General features: G+C 39.3%; 2 protein-coding genes across 2 annotated transcripts; both read left to right on the top strand.

Annotated features, from left to right (window-relative positions):
- Positions 1-2,028: 2,028 nt before the first annotated feature.
- On the top strand, positions 2,029-10,628 carry LOC142224105 (uncharacterized; the record flags this gene model as incomplete). The annotated part of the gene is given in 2 exon segments (XM_075293904.1): positions 2,029-2,549; positions 9,869-10,628. A coding segment is annotated over 1 exon segment (754 nt), but the record flags the coding sequence as incomplete, so codon positions are not given.
- LOC142225089 (uncharacterized) lies at positions 4,557-9,794 on the top strand. The gene has a single exon (XM_075294861.1). It carries the CDS (start codon positions 4,557-4,559, stop codon positions 9,792-9,794), a length of 5,238 nt encoding a protein of 1,745 aa, XP_075150976.1.
- Positions 10,629-11,575: the final 947 nt, after the last annotated feature.

Raw genomic sequence — 11,575 nt, forward strand, 5'->3', positions numbered from 1 at the left:
GGAAATCGGTGTATATGGTGGCCATACCAAAACATGCACCGATAAACCCCTTTCTCGATACACCAATTTTTGATCCCAAAATACCTCTAGATTTTCAATTTCAGGCAAATCGGATAGTAAATACAGTTTCTAGAAGGCCAAGAAGCAAAGAAGCGGAAGTTTTGTCTGTATGGGGGCTATACCAAAACATGAACCATTTTCGGCACAACTTTTGATGGTTCTGAAATACCTATAGATTTCAGACCAATTGAATAAAAACTAGGGTTTTTATACGCCCAAGCCCAAATCGGGAGGTCGGTTTATATGGGGACTATATCAAAACTTGGATCTTCGAACTTGACCTGCATGCAAACAAAAAAAGAATCTGGCCAAATTTCCGGACGATAGCGACATTATTGAAGGCTGTAGCGTGATAACAACAGACAGACGGACATGCTTATATGGACTTAGAATTTCTCCCTCATCAATAATATATATACTTTATATAGTAGGAAATCGATATTTCGATGTGTTACAAACGGAATGACAAATTTATTATACCCATATCACCATTCTATGGTGGTGGGCAGGGATTTTTACTTTCGTAAAAATTGTATTTTCCATCCGAAAAAGTACTTTTCACTAAATTTTAACAAAAATTCCATTGGCAGATCATAGACAAGAGCTCCCTTAGACTGCATTTTAAAGAAAATAAAATTTTGTTTGTCAATTGCCCAATTTTAAATATTTTTATACCCACCACCATAGAATGGTGACGGGGGTATAATAAGTTTGTCATTCCGTTTGTAACACATCGAAATATCGATTTCCGACTATATAAGGTATATATATTCTTGATCAGGGAGAAATTCTAAGACGATACAATGATGTCCGTCTGTATGTCTGTCTGTTGTAATCACGCTACAGTCTTCAATAATGAAACAATCGTGCTGAAATTTTGCACAAACTCGTCTTTTGTCTGCAGGCAGGTCAAGTTCGAAGATGGGCTATATCGGTCCAGGTTTTGATATAGTCCCCATATAAACCGACCTCCCGATTTGGGGTCTTGGGCTTATAGACATCGAAGTTGTTATCCAAATTGCCTAAAATTTGAAATCTAGAGGTATTTTATGACCATAAAGAGGTGTGCCAAAAATGGTGAGTATCGGTTCATGTTTTGGTATAGCCCCCATATAGGCCGATCTCCCGATTTTACTTCTTGGGCTTATAGAAACCGCAGTTTTTATTCAATTTACCAGAAATTTGAAATCTAGAGGTACTGTAAGACCACAAATACGTGTGCCAAAAATTGTGAGTATCGGTCCATGTTTTGGTATGGTCCCCATATAAAACGACATCCCAATTTGGGGTCTTGGGCTTATAGAAACCGTAGTTTTTATCCAATTTGTCTGAAATTGGATATCTAGAGGTATTTTATGACCATAAAGAGGTGTGCCAAAAATGGTGAGTATCGGTCCATGTTTTAGTATATAGGCCCCATATAGGCCGATCTCCCGATTTTACTTCTTGGACTTATAGAAACCGCAGTTTTTATTCAATTTATATGAAATTGGAAATCTAAAGGTATTTTCGGGTCATACAGAGGTGTGCCGAAAACGGTGAGTATCGGTCCATATTTTAGTATAGCCCCCATAAGAACGATCTCCCGATTTAACTCCTTGGGTTTCTAGAAACCGTAGGTTTTATCTGATTTGCCTGAAATTGTAAATATTCTGGTATCTTAGGCTCACAAAAACGTGTATCGGATTAAGTTTTTATCGGTCCATTTGGTAATGCCACCATATAGACCGACTTCACTTCTTGAGGGTGTAGAAGGCGCACTGATCATGAAAATTGCTTGAAACTCAATGTAAAATTTCCAGATTTTTCTTCTACAGATTTAAGATTTCAAATCAAGACGTTATTTTATAATTTTCTTGCACACTTACAAGAGATGTTAATGATTCCTCTAAAACCTAAACAAAAATGGTTCTTATAAATCCAGAATCTGATATAGTCCTTGTTCACGTTAAAAGTGAACGTGATACCCTAAAAAATATTTAAATTGAAATCCCTACAATAATAAGAAAAAATCCCATAGAATTGTTTTGTTATCGATTGGATACGTACATATGCCATTACACTAAATGTCATGAGTTTTCGCCGTAAATCACATCAGAATTACGATTTCCGCTTAGGTTTAGAAACTCTCTGTGTATTTCCATTAATACCTTTCTACTGGTAAGACTTGATCTCGCTGAATAAATCCAAAATTGTAACACCAATCCTAATTCACCTGATTCTCCTTCTTTCATTTTTGGTCATATGGTCATTGGGATCATATTCTCATTGTTTTCTTGGAGAAACATCAAAACCATCAGTCCATCAAAACTCTTTCCGTGTGCTCTACATTCTCCACCGGTAAATCTCCCTTTTTCAATCTGGTTGCAGTCTGAGACGCAAACATTAGTGGTCCTATTCGAACCTGATCCCTGCAAATACGTGGAAGGAGATAGACTAATTGGTTCCTATTCAACTAGTTCCAACTCATCATCCCGAGAAAATAACAGGTTGGTGTTGCATTGTTTTCTATGTTCTAGTTATTCGTAGTTGAAGTGTTTGAAAGTGAGCATCATTTAAAATTAAGTCGCATGTGTGGTTATACAAATCTTAAAATCACGTGAGAAATTTACATATTTGGAAAATTGAAATAATAAACTGGGAAACCATTAAAATATTTATAATACCAGAAGGAAATGATAATCCCATAAATACTATAGGAGTGTTTCTGTGGAGACTGTATGATTTACGATCGAGAGATATAATATATACCCGTTTGCAGACGCTTGTTATAATATTTTTAAAATAGCCTTCTAAAGCTACGTCCTAAATATTGTAGGTGAGTTGGTGCTATTTTCCCAAAGTGGTGATTAATAAAAGAGATCCCAATGGTTTATACTGAAAGGCCCTTATGCGGTGCGCCTTCAGTTTGATTTTGATGAACACATGCATATTAATGCGCAGCAGTCAATGTGAAAAATTCCTAACATTGTGCTCTGTGGCTCTTTCTTTTACAGCTTATGCATGTTTTTGTTTTTCATTTTACAGCATTACTTGTTATACATCGAGTATCACATATTTACATTTAATATACAAAATAACATTTCATATCCCATTCTCATTCGTCCCATTAACTATCCCCCAGTCCCCCATTCTTTTGTATTTCCATCGTTTGCTGGATTATTTTCGATTACTCACTAACGACATCATTCTGTTTTCACTCATTCCCCAATTATAAATATCACTCAAGAGTAGCGCTCGGGATTCCAAAGTTTACTCTCTTTCTTGTTTTGCTTCGATTCATCTGAGACGGAAGATTATAAGGGATTTGTACCATAGGGGTACGTTCCAACAATTGAATGTTAAGATTAATTTGGTTGACCGATGCTTTTGAGACTTTCGTATTGTGTGATATTTTTTTTTTTATTGGTGTTGAATTAATCACTTGCCGTACACGGGGAGAAGAGGTCCGTAGATAAACTGATGCCAAATTTAAAAATTATTAGATTTTAGTGTAAGTCCAATATTTTTTGGTTTTCCACAAGTCCAATATAATTTTTATTTTCCCGCATAATTCTCAAATTTTTTATGAACTGAACGTGTATTTAAAATTCACTGAACATCCAGCGAAGTTTATTATAAACTAAGGAAAAAATTCCATACGATTTCTAAAAAATATGAGGAGTGAACTACTGCACGATTAAATGATTTTGATCTTGTGTCAACGATTTTTTCCTTTACTTTAAATTATTTTTTTTTTTATTTCATGACAACGTGTCAATTTTTTCCTTGTTTTAACGGCGCATTGTGAAAGGCTTAAAGAGTGGAATACGACCTATTTTAATTTTCGTATGAGGCAGCTCATTTTTTTTTCTCCATAGAACAGTTTATCTTTGTGTTTTCTGTGCTGTAAGTCCTAATAGTACCTATTCATCGTTTCACTTGGTGGCTCACGCCAATGAGACCAGTTCTACGTACATTTTGGGTACAAATTTGAACATACGTCCCAGTTGAATGAAGGTACCTTCACTATAGTCCAATCTCACGTCCATGACAGAAGCCCTCCTCTGTGATACACAAACACACATATATTTTATTTCTGTTCAGCAATTCCTTATTCTTCTGCTCTCGATTGGATGTTGGTTTTACATATATTTTTGTTTGCGTCACCTAGATTCTTTTCAACGGATTTCTCAGTATCATATGCGTATCTCTGAGCTACGTTTATGCTTACACTTCTGAGCATAACTATAGGGTCACTTTACTAAATACGTACATATATTATAACGACACACGATAATAATATTATTGGGGGACATTACAAGAAGTCTCAATTGTGGACGTTGTGAATATTTTCTAATTTGTCCATATATATAATATTTTTTTTGCATACCTAATACTGCATTTTGAATAGGGTGCTCTTAATGAGTGTCCCGATTTCTCAGTGGAGCTGAGTTCTTGAACTGTCAACTTTTCCTTATTATAATTTCGTTGACCCTTTACTGTCTCGGACGAAAATGTCATTGGAGAGGTACATACGGTTTTCGGATAGGCTTGTCGAATTCGAGGCTAGCCTCAGTGACAAGAAGAACCCCTTGACTTCTCGCTATGTTATCGAGACATATAAGGAGGAAGTCAAAGATATTTGGGCGGATATAAGATCCGCATATGATCAATGTCTTCAGGATTTGGGGCAAGAGGAAGATGAGAACGATGGGGACAAAAAGGATGAAGATGAAGCATCCGAAATAGAAACAGTCAAATCCAAGTTTAAGAGTGCATTTGCCACTTACTGTCGATGCTCTGAAAGATTAGGTTCACTGCTTAATGATATGTCCTTATCCAATTACTCGACTGTGCCCAATAAGGCTCAAGGTTTCACGCTGCCTCCATGCGAGATTCCGACTTTTCATGGGGATTACGCCTCCTGGCCTACCTTCCGGGACATGTTTAGGGCGGTCTGCATAGATAATCCGAGACTCAGCGCCGTCGAAAAGCTCTTCCATCTTAATCAGAGAACGAAAGGTGAGCCAAATGACATCGTTCGAAGACTTCCCTTAACGGATCAAAATTTTGCAGTGGCGTGGAGAAATCTTTGTTCTCGATACGAGAATAAACGTGTCCTAGTCAATGCTCAATTAAAGATCCTTTTTGGCCTTTCTCCCATACAGGCTGAATCGGGGGCATCGCTCAAACGCTTACAAAGGGATATCAATGCTTGCATTTCTATGTTGAAACTCTATGATATCGATGTTGATAGTTGGGGCCCTATTTTTGTTCACATATGCTCTGCTCGTCTACCAGATGTTACGCTCACATTGTGGGAACAAACGTTGGAAGACAAAACCGTTATTCCAGAATGGTCTTCCTTGGATTCTTTCCTCACGAATAGACATAGGACATTGGAGTCCGTGTCAGAAATCCGCACGAAAGGCCCCAGCACTTCTAACCCTAATTCTGGTGATAAAACGAATACCAAACCCAGGAATGTTAAGGCCTTTCAACATCAAGTTAATGCACCCAAATGTCGATTATGTCTCACTGAAGAACATTTCCTTCGCAAATGTCCGAATTTTTTGGCGATGAGCGTTAACCAAAGATTCTCCGAGGTCAAACGATCCAATCTTTGCCTCAACTGTTTTTCCAAAGTGCACACTTCGAAGAATTGTACTAGCAAGAACTGTTGCTTAAAATGTCACAAACGGCACAACACATTGCTTCATAGGGAACAATTGCCGGTGACTGCCGAAACTAATTTGAATACCACTTCCACTGCCGATTCCTCTCTACGCCAATTTCCGTCTACTTCGTCCAATTTACAGTCCACGGGCATGGGAGGTGGTGTAATCCAAACTTGTTTTGCAAGTCATTCGAGAGGCGTCCTTTTGGGGACTGCTCTCGTCAAAATCAATCATAGTGGTTTAGAATACGTCGCGAGGGCATTGATCGATTCCGGCTCCCAAGGTACCTTTATCTCGGAGCGATTATTCAATACTCTCAGATTACCCTTTCAGCGAACGAGTGCAACCATTTCGGGTTTAAATGATTCTGTCTCAGCTGCCGTTCATAAAGAATGCAGCTTCAGGCTAAGCTCTATGGTGAGGGACGACTTTGAGATTTCTACTTCCGCGTTAGTTGTGCCGCATCTATCGGGAAGTCTTCCATCTGTTACATTTGACCCTAATGCCCTTCTAAATATGCCACGAATTACTTTGGCTGATCCTCGTTTCTACGAAAGTTCAAGAATCGACCTTCTCATTGGAGGTGATTTACTTCCGGTCATAATGCTGTCCGGGGTTAGACAGCAAATATGTGGATCTTTACTTGCGCAAGAAACAGTCTTTGGGTGGATCTTAACTGGTCCAATCCCTTTTGAGTCCAAGACGTCAATACCTAAAGTCGTGTCCTACTACTGTGAAATCTCATTGGATAAAGAGATTTCACGATTTTGGGAGGTGGAAGATCTTCCACAGAAGACGTTCTTCTCCCAAGCTGATAAAATTTGTGAGAATTTATACGCTTCTACGACTACGAGAAATAAGGATGGTCGATATGTTGTATCTCTTCCTTTCAAGGAGGAATTTTTGCAGGATATGAATTTAGGCCAATCTAGGAATATAGCCATGGCGCAATTCATTCGGAACGAAGCTCGTCTCTTGAGGGACCCGAGTTTTAAATCCGAATATGACGATGTCCTTGAGGAATATAGACTTTTACACCATATGTCCGAAGTACCTTGTCCAAATGGGTTGAACAACCCAGTTCATTACTATCTACCCCATCATGCCGTTGTGCGACCTGAAAGCACGACGACTAAAGTTAGGGTTGTTTTTAATGCTTCTTCACCCTCCTCCGATGGTAGAAGCCTCAACGACATTTTATACACAGGTCCTGTACTCCAAAAGGATCTTGTAGTTCTGATACTTAGGTGGCGATTTTTTCGATACGTCTTCAATGGAGACATAACGAAAATGTATCGCCAGATACTGGTAAAACCCGAGCACAGAACATTTCAAAGAATCCTACATCGTCGTGATCCTAAAGGGAAAATTATTGATTACCAGCTCGATACGGTGACATTTGGGGTCAATTGCGCACCATATCTGGCTATACGGACCATCATGCAATTGGCTGATGATGTCCAAAGTTGCTATCCATTAGCGTCAGATATACTCAGAAACTCCATGTATGTAGATGACGCTTTAGCCGGTGGCCATTCTATTGCAACTGCGGTTGAATGCAGGAATCAACTCATTGAGGCATTACAATCTGCTGGATTTTCAATGAAAAAGTGGACGTCAAATTCCAAAAGAATCCTTTCTGATCTTCCGAAAGATCAGCTTTTGAATGAAGATTTTTTGGAATTTGATGATCGCAGCACCGCTAAGACGCTTGGGGTTCGTTGGAATGCCTCGTCCGATTTATTCTACTTTTCAGTCTCTCCTATCTCCGACGACGGTCTTTATACGAAGAGAAGGGTTCTTTCTCATATAGCCAAATTGTTCGATCCAGCGGGATGGCTTGCGCCCACAATTGTTATTGCCAAGATTATTATGCAGTCCATTTGGGCTGAAGGTACGAAATGGGACGAAAATATATCACCTCAGTCCCTATGTAATTGGAGAAAATTCCTAGAGGCATATTCATCTATTAATTCTATAGCAGTGCCGAGGTGGTTAGACTACTCTCCAGGCTGCGAAGTCCAATTCCACGGATTTAGTGATGCCTCCGAGAAGGCTTATGCAGCAGCCCTTTATGTTAGAATAAAAGGGAAGACATCTACTTCCGTCCATCTGATTTGCTGCAAGACTAAAGTGGCCCCTTTAAAAACCCTTTCAATACCTAGACTTGAGCTCTGCGGTGCAACTTTACTTACTGAAATGATCGACCATATCATTCCACAATTACGGATTCATGATTACACAATTTTTTGTTGGACAGATTCCACTATTGTGCTATCGTGGTTGGCCAAACCTCCTTGTTTCTGGTCCACATTTGTAGCGAACCGAGTTTCTAAGATTACGCAGGTTGTTAATCCGTCAAATTGGTTCCACGTGAGGTCCGAAAATAATCCCGCGGACTTGGCTAGCCGTGGAGTGTATCCGAATGACCTTCACAATAATCAGTTGTGGTGGCATGGACCACCATGGCTTGCCAATCCTGAATACACCTGGCCTAGACTCGACGATATGACTCATGAGTCTATTGACCTCGAAAGGAAGTATATAAAGGTTCATTTCTCCTATTATTCAGATTTTGAGGACGTCCTAGATCGATTTTCCTCCTTCCCAAAATCAGTTCGAGTAGTTGCGTACATGTATCGGTTCTTTTATAATACTCATCCAAAGTATCGATCGAATTTCACTAAACAATCCAGCAATATATCCTCGGCTGAAATTTTACAGGTGCAAAAGAATATCCTAATAATGACGCAGAAGGCTTACTTTCCGAATGAATATTTAGCACTTTCCGCAAAGAAGGGGATATCATCTTCCAGTCCCATTCTAAGTCTGAATCCATTTATTGATGAAGAAGGGATTATGAGAGTTTGCGGGAGGCTCGCATCATCCCCGGCGCTCTCCTACAACGAGAGACATCCGTCTATCCTTCCGTATAATTGCCAGCTATCTCGTCTGCTTGTTAGGTTTACGCATGAAATCTCTATTCACGGCGGAAATCAACTTGTCCATAGGCTACTTCGTTTACAATTTTGGATTATAAAAGTTAAGAATTTGATAAAGACGACGATAAATAAATGCAAGGCTTGTATTCTGTATAAGCAAAGATGCCAGAGACAAATGATGTCAGCCTTACCTCCAGAGAGGTCCGAACTTTCTAGACCTTTTACTCATACCGGTTTAGACTTCACTGGACCTTTTGACCTTAAGAATTTTTCTGGGCGCGGGTGTCGTGTTACGAAAGGTTACGTGTGCGTATTCATCTGCTTCGCAACGAAGGCTATTCACCTTGAGGCTACCACAGATCTATCCACTAACACTTTTCTGGCAGCTTTCAGCCGATTTGTGTCAAGACGAGGTTGTCCACTCCACCTCCACTCTGACAATGGCACCAACTTTGTTGGTGCTTCCAAAATCCTTGCAAGGGAATTCCTCCTCGCGTCCCAACAGGCCATTGAAACGAACTATGGTGTTCATAATATTACATGGCACTTTATCCCGCCTGGAGCTCCACACATGGGAGGGCTCTGGGAAGCTGGGGTAAAGAGTTTTAAATCGCACTTCCGAAAGGTTGCAGGGAATACAAAACATACCTTTGAGGAATTTCAAACTTTGCTTTCAAAGATTGAGTCATGTTTAAATTCCCGTCCGTTGTGTCCCATATCCCAAGATCCATCGGATCTGTCGGCATTAACTCCGGGCCATTTCCTTATAGGTACTCCAATATTGGCCCCTATCGATCCAAAAATTGAGGATTCACCCATACATCTTGTAAATCGGTGGCAAAAATTAAAAATTATCCATCAACATTTCTGTATTCGGTGGAAAGACGAATACTTGAAAGAATTGCATAAACGCCACAAATGGAAAAGCCCTACTGAGAGCATAAAGGAAGGCACAATGGTCGTTGTAAAGGACGAAAATTTACCTCCTAATTGTTGGCGAATGGGACGAGTTTCTAAAGTTCATCCAGGTTCTGATGGTCGAGTACGCGTGGTTGATGTCACCACAGCAAAGGGACCTATAACTAGGCCGATTACAAAATTGGTTGTACTTCCTACTGAATCCCTATCCTAAATCCTATGTTGTACGAACAAATAGAATTTCCTCTTATTAATATTAAATTTAATGAAAAGTACAATCCCTCTTAGATTAACATGCGTGACAACACCGCAAAGGACCAACATAAAAATCGGCAAGCCAAATATGTCTGCAGGCTATGTAGACAAACCCATCCACTCCGGAAATGTAAGCGGTTTCTAGAACTGAATTCGGTAAAACGCCAGCAACTAGTGAGGAAGTACGGCTATTGTCGCAACTGTCTTGCCCACTCACACTCACAGGGCACATGTTTCACCACCACCGGTTGTAAATACTGCCAACTGCAACATCATAGTCTGCTTCATGTTCATCGCAGAATCCAAGAATCGGGTGCAGAATCCAATAGGCCAAAATCCTCACAAAGGGGAAAAAGCAGAATCCGCAAATCCCACTCACAAAGTCCAAATCCAAGTCCAAAGCCACAGCCCAGTTCAAAGCCAGCTCCTAATTCCTACAAGTCCAGAATGCATCCGTCGGATATAAAAAAAGCCTCTTCCAGCGCTACTTTATCGTCCATTCTGAGGCAGAACACTATCCTACTCCTCCCGACTGTAGTTGTCAAAATCGAAGGTAGCAAAGGAATGTGTAAAGTCCGGGGTCTTTTAGATTCAAGCTCAAGGCATAACTACATATCATCAAAAACGGTCAATAATCTACGCCTCGCTACATTCACTTTAAATGGGGAATCTATATGCCTAACCACATTGATCTCGGTGCATGATACAGAAATAAAAATTAATGCTACACTATGCGTGAAAAATAAAATCACACTGCAAACTCCAAGCTCATCACTGTCATCATCTATCCAACGTAAGTTTTCTAATATCTTACTAGCCGATGAAAAATTCTTCGAATCTGCAAATGTTGACCTGATTTTGGGTACAGATATATATTCTAGAATAATAAAAGAAGGTATCTTGAGTTACTCCGGTTTACCTACAGCCCAAAATACCTTATATGGGTGGGTAATCTACGGTAACTGTTCCATCTGAGCACACCTTAACATGCACTTTAATACTTACCCCTCACTATAAACACTCATAACTAGGACATAAATTACAGAGTAAACCACCTTGTTACAATTTATATCTATATATATATATCCATCTAAAGATAATATAGTACAATTAAGGCTGAATTTCTTTTCTTGAATTATCTATTACCTAAATTTCCTTACTTTAAATATGTTAAGAAAATGAATTAAATTTTATCAGAAAACGAATTTTGATGTGAAAAAAAAAAAAAAAAACACTAAAACTCTTTGCAGGGTCACTGCAAGGGGGGCGGAAAATGTTCACGTTAAAAGTGAACGTGATACCCTAAAAAATATTTAAATTGAAATCCCTACAATAATAAGAAAAAATCCCATAGAATTGTTTTGTTATCGATTGGATACGTACATATGCCATTACACTAAATGTCATGAGTTTTCGCCGTAAATCACATCAGAATTACGATTTCCGCTTAGGTTTAGAAACTCTCTGTGTATTTCCATTAATACCTTTCTACTGGTAAGACTTGATCTCGCTGAATAAATCCAAAATTGTAACACCAATCCTAATTCACCTGATTCTCCTTCTTTCATTTTTGGTCATATGGTCATTGGGATCATATTCTCATTGTTTTCTTGGAGAAACATCAAAACCATCAGTCCATCAAAACTCTTTCCGTGTGCTCTACATTCTCCACCGGTAAATCTCCCTTTTTCAATCTGGTTGCAGTCTGAGACGCAAACACGAGCTATATAAGGGTTTATA

The sequence above is a fragment of the Haematobia irritans genome, chromosome 2, assembly GCF_050003625.1.
Source record: "Haematobia irritans isolate KBUSLIRL chromosome 2, ASM5000362v1, whole genome shotgun sequence".
NCBI classification, from domain to species: domain Eukaryota; kingdom Metazoa; phylum Arthropoda; class Insecta; order Diptera; family Muscidae; genus Haematobia; species Haematobia irritans.

Excerpts from the sequence above, each read along its gene's own strand:
- LOC142225089 (XM_075294861.1), top strand. The coding sequence starts at position 4,557 with ATGTCATTGGAGAGGTACATACGGTTTTCGGATAGGCTTGTCGAATTC.